At 49.7% G+C, this 14,589-nt stretch overlaps 1 protein-coding gene across 4 annotated transcripts in view; it reads left to right on the top strand.

Annotated features, from left to right (window-relative positions):
* Window positions 1-14,589, top strand: part of LOC136754147 (serine/threonine-protein kinase SIK2) — a 57,792-nt gene that overhangs the window by 39,813 nt on the left and 3,390 nt on the right. For 3 of the 4 annotated variants that reach the window (XR_010817542.1, XM_066710483.1, XM_066710496.1), the window contains exons 7-12: window positions 1,781-2,007; window positions 2,217-2,369; window positions 4,042-4,200; window positions 8,622-8,853; window positions 9,053-9,337; window positions 10,130-10,293. Coding sequence is in view for 3 of the 4 variants with exons in the window: in XM_066710483.1 (XP_066566580.1) it covers window positions 1,781-2,007; window positions 2,217-2,369; window positions 4,042-4,200; window positions 8,622-8,853; window positions 9,053-9,337; window positions 10,130-10,293 (1,220 nt within the window). In the remaining variant the exon portion in view is untranslated. The remainder of the gene's footprint in view (window positions 1-1,780; window positions 2,008-2,216; window positions 2,370-4,041; window positions 4,201-8,621; window positions 8,854-9,052; window positions 9,338-10,129; window positions 10,294-14,589) is intronic. The other variant, XM_066710492.1, reaches the window with a different exon arrangement.

Below are 14,589 nucleotides of genomic sequence, written 5' to 3' on the forward strand. Positions count from 1 at the left end.
CTTAGCTTTCTGTGGCGGCTAATTGTGCATGCTTGTGCAGCAGCAGCCACACAGAGGTGCACAAAGAGGCTGCTTTGAAGTCAGGCTTGTTTGGATCTTGCTGCAATGGCCTCTGCATTGGCAGACTCTGATCCCCAAACAAAATAGAGCAAATGTATATATTTTAAACTATACTCCCTCAGCCCCCCAACAGCCCTAATCCCTGTGGATTCATTGGTAGGGGTTGTGCAACTATAATGGTGGGGAGGGTGGGGTGGGCAAAGAGTGAGAGTGAGAAAGAGAGAGAAGCATGTTGTGTTGGTGGCCAGCAGCCAGCTTTTGGCAGTATCCTCAGTAGAGTCCGAGACAGGGTGCGCTTGACACAAGAGTCGGGATGTCAGGTTAGCTAATTCTGCCTGATCGGCACGGAGAGCGAGATTAACTCCAGGGCTCAAATGCTTTACGTAACTTGGGGAGGTGCCAGTGGACTTCGGATCCTACCAGCTGTGACTTTGTGGGGAGGGAGGGAGGGAGGGAGGGAGGGAGGGAGGTGGGGTGGGTGGGTGGGTTGGGGGGTCGTAGGGGTCAAATAGCTTTGTTCAAGACCTTGAAAGAATTTAACTATTTCCAGAATGTAATCGTGCAACACAACCCCTCCCACCGTCCCCGGCCCTGGGGAGGTCTGCTGCAGTCTCTGCTCTCGGCACTGAAAGAGAGAGGCTTCTATACATTTGACCATAGTGTTACACATACTCTCATAAGCCGCTCTCCCTCTCTAATCCTGTCTACTGAAGCAGGGAGAGTTACTGTAGTATTACTCCTACCCCTCACCCTCATCTGGAGAATGAATGGGTGAGCTTTGTTAGCAGGTGGGAATGAACAGGAATAGCCAGTAGACCCTTATCACCAGCACTGCTCAATTTCACACTCACTCACCCACTGCGGGAGATCAGATCCGCAGCACCATTTGAGTTAGTTTGTGTTTTGCTACTCAGTGTTGAAGGAAATGAGATTCATAACTTTCACAGATGACTGATAGGAAGGCGGTGGGTGCCGACATCGGCCCCTGTAGGTGCAGAGTGCGGAGGGGGAACGGTTTAGTTTCCAGTCCTCGCTCAAGGGTGCCTTCGTCAGATATCGTCTCTGTGCATTCCAGCGCGATGTCGTCTGTTTTCCTTTCTTCCACTCGGCCTGATTAAGTGCTCCCCCGAGTCAGAGCACTGGTCTTCACATTTCAGCAGCAGAGCGTCCCATTCTGGCCCTGGTTTTCACCTCTGGCTCTCAGAGGGTTGTTTTCTTCTGGGAGTAAAGATGTTTCTTGTATCCACCTGATACAAACTGCTCTATAGTCTTTTCACTATTATTTTCATTGTTATTATTTATAAAGATTAATATTATTGTTATAGTAGTAGTATATGTTAGTTATAGTAGTAGTAGTAGTAGTAGTAGTAGTAGTAGTGTTGTTCTTACACATTTATTTGCCTGCCCACATTCAACGACCCAATTGCATTTGTTAACTTGATAAACTGTATAAAGTCAGCATGCAGAAGCTGCCTGGTGTGGGTAAATTGATTTAATGAGCAATGCGGGACACAGCTTGGCAATAAACTCTAAAGTGAAACCAAGTACAGCACCAGTTACAGCAACAAGCTGCTGCTGAATAGAAACGTGGATCAATAAAAAGGCAGCCGGAACCACATCTCAATCCACCATGAAGTAGCACTTTCGACAGCCTGTTATGTTACTGGACGAGGATCAGACCGCTCTGTAACTCTCCCCCCCACAACCCTCTCTCCCTCAGACTGTGAGCACTTGATTCGGCGCATGCTGGTGCTCGACCCCTCCAAGCGACTGTCCATCGCCCAGATCAAGGAGCACAAGTGGATGACCTTGGAGGTGCCGGTGCAGAGGCCGGTCCTGTACCAGCAGACGGCCAGCGAGGAGGGCGAGGCCGGCCTCTGTGAGCACAACGAGCAGGTCCTGAGACTCATGCACAGCCTGGGCATCGACCAGCACAAGACCGTCGAGGTGAGAGCACGGCCCGGGGCAGGGGCCAAACGGACAACCCGAGCTAGGGAGGCGAACCAGGTGGCCAACACAACCGATCCCCCCCCCCCTTGCTAATACGAATATTTATGACTGTACTGGGCATGCACAGCCACCTTTAAAGAGGAAGAGATCTGTGATTTTTCATTTCTAAAGAGTTTCCTGTCTTTCTCTCCCGCTCTCTCCCCCAGTCCCTGCAGAACAAGAGCTACAACCACTTTGCTGCTATCTACTACCTGCTGGTGGAGAGACTGAAGTCTCACCGCAGCAGCTTCCCCGTGGACCAGAGGCTGGACGCCCGGCAACGCCGCCCCAGCACCATCGCCGAGCAGACCGTCGTCAAGGTAACTGGGGCGTCGTACAATGCACCACCCCACCCCCCCCGCCTGCGGCTTTCCCATTGTCCTGCACATGTGACCGGTGTCGTGGGCTCCCGGTACCGTGTCCGGCCCTGCCTGGCTGCCACTCTGGACTCAGGGCTCTGCGTTCTTGTCATGCGCACTGCGGGTGTCAGCCCACATATACAGAGCAGTTTTAATAATAGCAGGAGCTGTAATAACCAAACGTGCCTCACACCACCTCCTTCTGATGATGATTATTGTTATTAAGATCATTTAGGGTGTACATTCTGCATCACAACAGTACGGTCGGTTTCACAACTCACTGGCTGCGTTACAATAGGTTTCGCCTGGCAATTAATGAAGCGCTTACTATTATTATTATTATTATTATTATTATTATTATTATTATTATTATTCAGTATCACTTCTGCAAAAACATTGCATTATGAATAACTGTGTAAAGGATCTTTTATTTTTATTATATTGAATGTATAGTAGGAATAAAAACATTCATATGTGAGCAAGGATTTCACTGTTTGCTTATTCCTCCATAATGGACAACATCCAGTACCAAATACATATCAGTATTGACAGAAAGTTATCAAAAACATGTGAGAGCCATTACTTGTTTTAAACACCTTTTTTTGTTGTTGTTGATTTGTGTCATCGATGTCATCGATGTTAAAACTGTCCCTTTACACTGGGGGTTTGTGACCAGATTCAGTTGATAATCGTTTACCCTCAGGAAAGTGTTTTTTGGAAATTGTCGGTGGTGGTGGTGTTATGATTTTGTAATGGATAAGGAGAGCTAAGTACCAACACACTGACTTTGACTAAGCTATATATAACACAATGACGTCGGCGATATGGTTATTTTGAATGCCTGCGAATTCGTAGATAAAAATATTATATATGGTGTAAACTATTATCTCCAACACTTCAGAAACTGGATTTAAACTGAAATGAAATATTGCACTTGCCTTATTTCTCCTCCGCCCGGCTGGCGTACGATGCACGACGACGTCCCATCAGTTGACCAAGTGCGGGTGTTTGATGAACAGACGCGCTGGTGTGTCCCGGGCTTAAGAGAGGCACTGCATGTTATTTCGCTTTAATATGAACCGACAAAATTATCAGCGACAAAAAATCGTCAATTACATTTATATAAATAATGCAAAAATACAATTATAGTCATATATGATTATTAATGATCATCATTCAGTGTGAATCTAGTGTCCAGTGTGTCTTTCAATGCAGTGTTAGTTGTGCAGTCATCCAGTCCCTTTCCCAACATGACACGCAGTGTCCGTTATGCACAGACAATCCCACAGGGCAAAAAGCACAAATGGCAAAATTAACAATCTCTCAATAAGTTTATATAAATAATGACAATAATATGATTAAAACAAAACACATGGCACCGCAAATCAAGCATAATAAAGGAAGGTCTGATTTAAGTTTTTAAACGTAAAGAAAACCCCAAATGAAGAATTAATCCACAGCCAAATAAATAGATTTTTTTAAATCTAATGGGATTTACTTATTTTGGAATCTTTTCCATTTCCCATTTGTAGCATTTTTTAGTTTTTTGTTTTACCTGTTCACTTGGTGCCATGTCAGGGTGCCAGTATTAACCCTCCCACTCTCCTTCCCTCTCCCTCTCCCTCTCTCTCAGGCTAGCAGTGCCCCTCCCCAAGTCAGCCTCCTTCCTCAGAGCATGCGTCTCCTGCGCTCCCCTGTCCTCCCCCAGGCCTCCGCCGAAGCCTTCACCTACCCACAATCCCCTTGCCCGCCTGAGCCAGGGCTCATGGAAGAGGACGTGGGCACACCCAAGGTCAGTCAGGGGTCCCCGGTGGAGGGGGTTGAGGGGTCAGGTGACATTACACTGAAAGTGGTCTGCTTGTCACTGTCAGTGTCAGCTCATAGCACATATGAACACAACCCACTGCTCTCCATACGTTTGGTCACTATCCAGTTTGTGGTGGGTGTCTCTTTACCTCAAACCACTGCCGTTACAAATTGGGAATAAACTTGCCCTTTTATTAAAGAAATTTGCCGGTCTTTAGGACATTTTTAAGTTCATGTTTCACAGGGCCCTTGTTGTTTTGTCGTTTTAAGGTTAAAAGCTAACTGGGGAGATACAGAACTAAACTAGGTTGATTTTACATATTTGTTTTTTACTGGAACAACTTAACCACAGCAAAGGAAGGCAACTTCATGCTTACATTACTGTGCAAACTGACCTTGGTACACTTCCAGAAGAAAGAGGTGCAGCCATCCCAGGGCGCTGCAGTGTACAGGACTGAACAAGAGACAATAGATCCCATGACCGAGATACACCGTAACCACTTTGTATACAAGCACATCAACACAACAAACAGAACAAAACAAAAAACAGTTTCGATTTTGAGGTATTTCCCACTCCCCGTGACTCATCAACTCAAGTCGTTCAGCATGGGATCCGCACACTCTCGGCCTGCTGACACTGTTACGTCCCGGGGGCCCGTGGGTGGGGGTGGGGTTCCTCACAGGCCAGAACGTGGCCCAGCGCTCCCTGTCTGGAGGAGGCTGATCTGCCCTGACCCTGTCTGACCCTCACACTAACATCAGTAAGTGGCATGTCTAGGCAGGCAGTACAATCCCTGTTCTTTTATTGCTTTGATTTCTCTTGTTCAGAGAGGTAATATGTGCTCCAGGTTTCACTGCTATCAGGGTTACTGCACCTTGGTCAAGAAACTAGAATTCATCTAATTTAATAAAAAAAAAAAAAAAAAAATTGTATTTGTTGATTTGTTTTTTCGTTTGTCAGTTGCTTGTTGGTGGTGTTTGGCCTTCATTTAATAATAATAATAATAATGAAATACACAAAAGTAGCGAGGCATTTCTGTAACATGGCCACCCACAGATGTCTTGGGACAATCCTGGCAGGTGTCGTCCCAAAGACATGGTCGTGGTCTCTTCCAGGGTTAATACTGCGTTCTTAGTCACCCACATGAGAGATCCACACCAGTAATCTGGGGGACATCACACGGTGGTAACTAGGTTTTCTCGAACTACGGCGGTGCAGCAAAGCATGAAATGCAGCTCGTGGGTGGCTGTAATGTGGAGACGTCGGTAATGCGTGGTCTCCTGAAGGTCTCCTACCTTTGTTTGACATTTGTTCAATTGTGAGTTGCTGGCCTAGCTGTCGCCTGTGGCCCTAGCTGTGGCCTCAGGGCAACAGGGCACAGGAAAGAGCAACACCCAGGGACTGAGAGACTGCACCACAGAAACACACCCAACAGAAATGCATGCTAGACTTGGCATTCCTCTCCACATGCACACACGCGCACACGCACACGCATGTATATATATAAATGATTCACGCACGCACATGCACACACACGCATGCACACGCACGCACACATACATAAATAAAAACAATTCTCCACACACAGACATACACACACATACATGAAAACACCATGCAGCTCCCTGGCCTGACAGGACAATTCTCCACAGTGGGTCCAAAGAAATGGCATATAACAAGGGAGGAACTTCTAATTCTTATTTTTTTGTATTTCTTTTTAAACGGATTAACTAGCCAAGATAAAACGCCTTATTAGGAGAGTCGAGAGTGCATGGGGGAGGACAGGGGTCACACCCAGATTTTTTTTCCGCCCACCTCTGTGTTAACACCTAGGCACGGCAAGAATAATTCAATTAGTCACCCAGGACATCAGCCAATTAAGTAAGCCGAGCATTAGGAGGAGAGGCTCCAGATGTGCTCGGTGTCGTAACCAGTCCAGGCTCTCCCAGGCAACTCCTCGGCTCCCTCCGGCACTGTGGTGCTGTTAAGTAACAGTCCAGCCAAGGTCAGACAGTAGTGACGGGGACATGCTTGGCTGAGCTCGGCCCCTCTCGGCCGGTCCTCAGGGGCCCCCTGTTAAAAAGCCATCTCGCCAAGTGAACCGAGCAGTCGATCCTGTTTTTAAAGAGGATTTATATATGCGCAGGAAGGAGAATTTACTGAGGACAGACACACACACATGCACGCACACACACACACACACACACATAAACTGCCTGTCAGCCCGTCCACGTCTGGGAGAGCACAGTCTCAGAGAACCGTTTTGTCCTCAGCAACCTTGATTCGCTTTTTGCTTTTGTCGGGTGGAAAGAAAAAAGAGAAGACTCAAATTGTACACCCTGCTAGACAAATTATTGACCGTAAGATGCGCTGAAACCCAAAAGCAGCCACCCAGTCCCTCATTCAAATCAAAAGACTCCATTGTTACAGCGTTCTGGATGATTTGGGGCTTTGAAATGGCAGCCAGTACGCCATAGCCTTTAGGCAGTAACCTATGTCCCTAAACCCCGTACCGTGCACGCTACCCCCTCCATCGCAGCACAGCGCGGAGCTGATGCCGATCCCAGGGCCTGCTCCCCGCGCCGGGCTGCCTGGCCTGTGAAGTCATGGAGAACAGGCCGGTCCCTGTGCGTCCCGGCACAGTCAGACAGGCAGCCCAGCTGCAGCTGCCAAGGGGCCAAGCGAGGAGAGGGGAGGGGGTTCCTTACATAACCATCCAGGCCAGGCTCGTCACTGGCTGCTGTGCACATCTGACACGACAGATGCCTACTTGTCATGCCTCTCACCTTGCGGCCACCCCATGTGACCTCCCTTACAGGCAGCACACTTCCCGACGAGCCTATCTCCAGGCATCGTCCCTGGGTTGACGCATACCTCCGTGCTCTCTGCGCCACATGGACAGGAGCTCACTGCAGTTGTTGACTGTTTGCGTTAAGAGTTGTCTCCCTCTAGTAAACCTTACTAAACCTAACTCTATCCGTGTTACCAGCCCCCTGACATTTAAACGCACACCTTTAAGGGTCACGGAAATATCTGTGAGTCCCTGTGTTTTGTCCAGGCAGTGTTTTTCTGTTGCCGTGGTCAGACTGGTGTAAACAAACCAACCACCAATCAACGGGATACTCAGCGGAAAATCCCCTTTTTATGTGCAGTGGCAAATACACAATACACTGTGCCTTTTGTCCAGATAAGCTGCAACTAACTAATAGACCTGTTGAAGTGAGAAAAGAGAAAGGGGAAAAAGTATTAAGTTTCTTTTTTCCCCACACCGTTGTCTCTGGCAAGTTTTGACCCTTTGAAACTCTACTTTGAATCTGCTTGGAAAGGTGTCCATTTAATGGGATGGGACGTCGTGTCAGGCATTAGTCCGAGGCTAAACCATTTCCCCTCCTGTGTCTGAAGGCAGCCAGGCTGCTGCCGGAGTGGGGAGGTGTAGTCTCGCCGCTCACAGATTTGTCAGCGCAGCTTGACTGTAGGCACCCTGGGGCTCCTCGTTTCCTTGGCAACGCTCCCAGCCGCGCCGTGCCAGGGAGGGAGAGAGAGACGCCCTCCAGGCCAGAACACACTTCCTGTCACTGCATTCCAGACTCGCACCTCCTCCCTCGCTCCGTCTGAGGGAACGGCAGGAAGAGGGAGGGAGGGCTGCAAGACATGCGTTCTGAGAGACTCTGGCTTTCTCTCTCCGTCCCTCCATCCGATGAAGTCTGTAGTCTGTGTGGAAAGTGTGTGGTGGGGGGGCGTTGTGGTATAGCCATATTGACATGGTATTGAGCTGCACTATCCACTTTCTCTCAGAATTTACTTTAGCCCGGTAGTACAACCACATTGTTGTCAAGTGACAGTGTTTCAGTTTATTTGACCAAGCACTGCTGGGGCTGTAATAGCTGAAGCCTCACACTGGGAGAAAGAACCCCAAAATCTCAGACTCTAGGGTGACATTGCTGGGAGCCAACCAGTACAAACAGTGACACACAGACAACTCGCTTGCGGCTCTGTGGGCTCCGCTTAACCTCTATCCGTGCAGCACAGGGGCCCAATCCCTCCAGCCCCGCAGGCGGGCTGAGTCAGGAAGTCAATCCGTCGTCGTTGAAAGGTGAACAGATTAATCTGGAAACCATGGCATCGCCCGTGGAGGAGAGACTGCATAACTGGGATTTAGTCTTGCTTTTGGAGGAGCTTTTTTTATTTTTATCTTCAAAAAAGTGAAACATCTCAAAGACCTCCTTCCTTAAAACGAAATCAGATAACTTTCAAAAACATGCTGCATTCAAAACCCAAGTACAAAGCTGTCTATAAGGCCCTGTAGCGGTAACCAGTGACCGTGCGTGTGATTCTGGTGCCTAATCCATAGTACAGCGTAGTACTTTTGAGTGTAAGCCTTCTTGTTCTCCTCCCCCCGCCTCCAGGTGAACGGCTGCCTCCTGGACCCCCTACCCCCTGCCGCCATCCGCAAAGCGGGCCCCTCCTCCCCTAGCAACATGATGGAGACGTCCATCGATGAGGGCATCGAGACGGAGGAGCCTGACTCCGAGGATGACCCCTCGCAGGTCTTCACCGCCTTCCAGACCGCCCGCTTCGGCCAGCGCCGCCACACACTCTCCGAGGTCATCAACCAGCCTGGCATGGTGCCCGGGGCAGGTAAGCACAGAGACGCTGGTGGGGGGAGGATTATCATGTGTCTGAATCTTATGCTGCTGACAGGGCCTGCTACACATTGACACATTTGTATTATTTGAATTTGTGCAAAGATTGATTGTGATAAGAAATGTCACTGGATCTGCATAACGTGATGAGGTGTGGTGTTAAGGGTTTGTGGTCACTTGTGTCTTGGTCACAGGGAAGCTGTTCAACGTCAGCCACAACCCCTCCCTGGGCAGTGTGGACTCAGAGTACGACATGGGCTCCATGCACAGCGATCTGGGCCTGCTGGAGGACACACCCAACCTCAACGAAGTGGTCCTGGCCAACACCTCCATTACCCGCATGACCCCGCCCTTCATCGGCGTGAGACCGGCGAACCCCGCCATGCAGGCACTCAGCTCGCAGAAGAGGGAGGCCAACAACCGCTCGCCGATCAGCTTCCGCGAGGGCCGCCGCGCCTCGGACACCTCCCTCACACAAGGTAGCCCAGACCGTGCCCACGAGTGATGGCAACCAGAAATGCTACTGCAAGGGCAGTTTAGGAGCGTGCATTTGACTGTGTACTTAAAAGGTAGACATCTAGGTAGCCCAAGGGTTAGTGCGTGCCCAGCAGTGACAGTCAGTTCACTGGTGGTGATTATTCACACTGATTCAAGCTCCCAGCCCACTGTCACAGTGAGACAGTCTCTGCAGACATAACACCAGGTCCTTTGTAAATGTTCAATTCATAATCCTATTCTCTGCATTTCCATAGACAGCATTTGTCTCTAATGAACCACGTCAGGGCCATCCTAAAGTAGCTCCTGTACACCCATATCCGCCCAAATTAAGAAACCTTAGAAACAATCCCAACACCGCATTGATGTGACTAATTAAATGAGTCAACTCACACGTTAAGAAGGAAGTACACTTAATCCCACGTTTTGTGCCAAGGACAAGCGAGCTATACTTGTATTCCCCTGATGTTCCCTGATACTAACGTCACACATACGCAATTCCAGATATGTGTCGAAAGTATTTCAGCTTTCACCTATTTAAATTCACCAGTATGATCTGAAATCCGTGGGGATCAGATGTTGTAAAACATTCAAAACATTAAAAAAAAGTCAGTGTTTGATTTGAAAAAGTAACGTCAAAGATTTTGCTACAAAACTGAGCTGTCCAGAACCTTGTCCTGTCTGCAGCGAATCTCTCAGAAAGAGCAGCTGTCAGACATTTTGTTTCTTATTTTTTTGGGTTTTGTTATTTAATTCAACTCTCCTTCATCCCCCAGGTATCGTGGCATTTAGACAGCACCTGCAGAACCTGGCCAGAACCAAAGGCATTCTGGAGCTCAACAAGGTGCAGATGCTGTATGAGCAGATGGGCTCCAGTGAGGACCCCTCCCTCGGACCCCCACACCCCCATCTGCCCGACTTCCTGGACCCCCAACAGCAGGTCAGTCTCCCCCTCAGACCCCTTCACTGGGTCTTCAGTAACATCCCACAGGAAAAATAAAAACAAAATCCAGGGCACAATTCTTTTGAAACCTTGAATGCATTCAGATTAGCATTAGGGCCGTGGGAGTATTTCTTATAGGTATCAGGTATATGGGAATAACTGATTTTTAACAATCGCATGATTAAAAATCACTCCACATTAGGCCTATAGTTTTAGGCGACAAGATTGCCAAATAAATGAAATCTGATTCGGTCACAGTTCTGAGACTGGCGCCTTGGGGTTTTTCTTTTCCCTGTCATTTTTCCTTTGGGAGACCGTGACACACTCAAACGCAGAGGTGTCATCACATCTGCCACCTCCAGCTTCCTGTGTCGCTTCCCATGTCCTGTTCCAAGGCGTTCGGCGCTTTAGCAAATGTGACGTGACGGACGGGGGAAGGGTTTGACAACATGAGCTCTCCGTCTCCGTGAAGAGCTGCAGCAATCCTGGACGCACGGCATGAGAGCTGGCCGTTTCATGTGACGAGGCGCTCTGCCGCTTCAATCCAGGTTGGGCTCAGACGGCCCACCGAAGCTCGCCCCCCGTGCCCTCAGACTAAGGGGCAGACCTTGCTTGCAGCGCTGGGAGTGAATCACAGCCCGAAAAATCAGCCACTGCCTATTATGTCATAACCAGAAGAAGTAGCCAATTGTCTGTTGTTTACTGGCAGGCCCAGGCACAGAATTGAATGCAACCATTGTTCGGGTCCGTCTCTTCACGGCAGAGACCAGTGCTACCCAAGGAAATGACAGGCGATCGGTTCAGCCCCATAGCATCTTAATGCAGAAGAATGTTAAAACGCTTTTTAATTGGGGAAAAATGATCCAATGAAGCTGAATTGTGTTTATTTGTTTAGTTTGTGTCATGTCGTTATACTTCGTGAGGGCTCATGAGTGGAGATGATCAATGTGAACAGGCAGGCAGTCAGGTGCGCAGGTCCCTTTCCCGGTTCAGCCCATGGTTTCCACCCCTTACAGAGGAATGCTTCCTCCAATGGGTAAAGATGTCAAACCCAGGTCCTGTTGTGGCTCGGTGGTGGCCATTCCTCACACGGGTTCTGTGGCCTACAGTGCATACAAAACGTCTGCTAAACCTCTGCAAGAAATCGCGCGCCAGGTTTTGCCTCGCCATTGGGGCACTCGAACGTGGCTTCGGCCTGCACTGCCCATGTCATTACTGTGTCATTTCTGGGCAGACGCCCTTATCCAGGGCGACTTACAACATAAGTGCAAAACAAAGTGCAAAAATACAGTAAAGACATCAATCATTACAAATTCAATTTACATCAAACATAGCAATTCAAAATATAATACATTTACAACTTCCAATTTACACAGGCAAGAACAGTAAGTGAGATTATACATCCTGGACGGTAAAAGCTAAGTGCTGTCAAGATGTAGGGTCACAGTCAAGGGCTACGGGAAAGGGAGCACGGAGGAAACAATCAAAAACGCAAGAAGCATATAAAACTCTGAAGTGCTATCTAACTGGGATTAAAAGTACTAATATTACAAGTACTGTCTGAAAAGATGTGTCTTGAGTAAGCGCCAGAATGAGGTCAAGGACTCTGCTGTTTTGATTTCGGTGGGAAGGTCGTTCCACCATTTAGGGGCCAGGGATGAGAAGGAGCGGCTCTGGAAGAAGGGGAGGTGAGAGGAGGTAGAGTTAGTCTTATGGCACCGGAAGACCGCAGTGGTCTGGAGGGGATGTATGGAGAGACGAGTGACTGAAGGTAACATGGTGCAGAGTGGTCAAGACAGCTGTAGGTAAGGGTCAATGTCTTGAACTGAATGCATGCCGGTATCGGGAGCCAGTGGAGGGAGCGGAGTAGTGGAGTAGCATGTGCGAATCCGGGAAGAGACAATACCAGACGAGCCGCAAAGTTCTGGATGAGCTGGAGTGGCGGGTAGTAGTTGCAGGCAGGCCGGCCAGGAGGGAGTTGCAGTAGTCCAGACGGGAGAGGACCAGTGACTGTACGATCGGCTGCGTTGAGTAGTCGGTGAGGAAGGGACGGATTCAGCCTATGTTGCTCAGGAAGAATCTACAGGTGCGTGTCAGCGTGGTGATGTGCTGGGTGTAGGAGAGTGCAGGATCGAGGGTGACTCCGAGATTTTTAGCGGAAGAAGAAGGAGAGAGTGTGGTGGATTCCAAGGGGATCGAGATGGAGAGGTCAGCAGAAGGTGAGGAAGAGTGGGGGAAAAACAGGAGATCCGATTTGGAGAGGTTGAGTTTGAGGTGGTGTGATTGCATCCAGGCAGAGATAGCAGACAAACAGGAAGCGATGCGAGAGGGGATGAGAGGATCAGAAGAGGGAAAAGACAGGAAGATCTGGGCATCATCAGCGTAGAAGTGGTAGGAGAAACTATGGGATGCGATGAGGGGGCCCAGGGAGCGAGTGTAGAGAGAGAACAGGAGCGGGCCCAGGACAGAGCCTTTGGGGAACGCCTGTGAGGAGAGGTTGGGGGGTGGATGAGGAGCCTCGCCATGTCACTTGGTAGGTCCGGTCACTGAGGTAGGAGGAGAACCAGGTGAGAGCAGTTCCAGAGATTCCAAGGTCAGCGAGGCAGGAGATGAGGATGGAGTGATCGACGGTGTCAAATGCTGCGGAGAGGTCAAGGAGCATGAGAACTGAGGAGAGGGAGGCCGCCCCTAGCACAGCTGAGGGAGTCAGTGACTGCCAGGAGAGCCGTCTCAGTGGAGTGAGCTGTGCGGAAGCCGGATTGCAGAGGATCAAGGAGTGAGTGTTGGGACAGAAAGTCAGAGAGGTGACGGTGGACTGCCCGCTCGAGAGTCTTTGAATGAAGAAAAGGAAGCTTGATCGGTGGGAGGTTTTGGTGTGATGGGAGAGGAGGGGGGACTATTGAAGAGCCTGTGGATGTCTGCAATCTTGGAGGAGAAGAAGGAGGCGAAATCATCAGCAGTGAGAGATGGGGGAGGAGGAGGGGGAGGAGGGGGAGGAGGGGGAGGGGGGGCAAGGAGGGAGGAGAAGGTGGAGAAGAGTTTGCAGGGGTTGTTGACAGTGGATTCGAAGAGAGATTGGAAGTAAGACTTCTTGGCTGAGGTGAGTGAGGAGGAGAATGTAGACAGTAGAGAGCGGTAGATTTCGAGGGCAGCTGGGAGTTTGGTCCTTTTCCAATTATGTTCAGCGGCGCACAGACTAGTTCTGCTGTTCTCCGCTCAACCCGAGAGCCAAGGCTGAGGAGGGGAGGGACAGGCAGGACGAGACGTGAGAGGACAGAGAAGAGTCAAAGGAGGAGGTGAGGGAGGAGAACAAAGAGGAGGTAGCACAGTTGACAGATAGATGGGAAAAACAGTCAATGGAAGGTAAGAGAGTGAGGGCAGTGGAGGCAAGGAAGGAGGGGGAGACTACGGCGGAGATTACGGCGGAAGGTGACAGAGGGAGTGGGTGGGGTGGGGAGGGAGGGGAGAGAGAAGGAGAAGGAGATGAAGATGAAGTGGTGGTCTGAGATGTCCATGGGTGTCACGGAGAGTGTTGAAGGGGAGCAGCCTCTAGAGAAGATGAAGTCTAGCTGATGGCCAGCCCTGTGAGTGGGGGGAGACAGGGAGAGATAGAAGTTAAAGGAGTGAAGGAGAGGAAGAAGACGGCACAGGTGGGAAGGGTTGGAGAAGTGGATGTTGAAGTCTCCCAGGAGGATGGTAGGTGAGGACAGCAAGGGGAGGGAGGAGAGAAGAAAGTCAAGTTCATCCAGGAAGGAGGTGAGTGGACCAGGTGGACGGTAGAGAACTAGAAGGAAGTGGTGAGAGGGAGAGGTGATTTCCACTGCATGGAATTCAAAGCTGTGGGTCGTGATAGAGGAGAGAGCGGGGGGAGAAGAGTCGAGAAGGGGAGAGCAGGAGCTCTGTTCCTCCTCCCCGCCCGGAAAGATGAGGGGAGTGGGACAGGACGAACAGAGAGGATAAGGCAGCAGGTGTGGTAGAGTTGTCTGGGGGAGATCCCAGTAGATGGGGCCCTTCGGAAGGGGGGCACTGAAGGCTGCTGGCGCTGACTTTCTGGCGCAGGGTTCCAGGGGGCTGTTAAATACTTCACCTGTAACTAATTAGGACAGTGCGCACCTGTGTTGCGTTGAATGACACAAGGCTGGTCAGGATGGCCCTCCCTCACACGCAGGACTGCTAATAGCACAATTAATGGCCGTTTAATATCTGAATACAGACAAGACAGTGCCAGACACATGCAGTTACACTGAACAATAGCTCGTAGTAATGCTAAATAAATGCTAAATAATCACAGCC

This window comes from Amia ocellicauda, chromosome 1 (genome assembly GCF_036373705.1).
Source record: "Amia ocellicauda isolate fAmiCal2 chromosome 1, fAmiCal2.hap1, whole genome shotgun sequence".
NCBI lineage: Eukaryota > Metazoa > Chordata > Actinopteri > Amiiformes > Amiidae > Amia > Amia ocellicauda.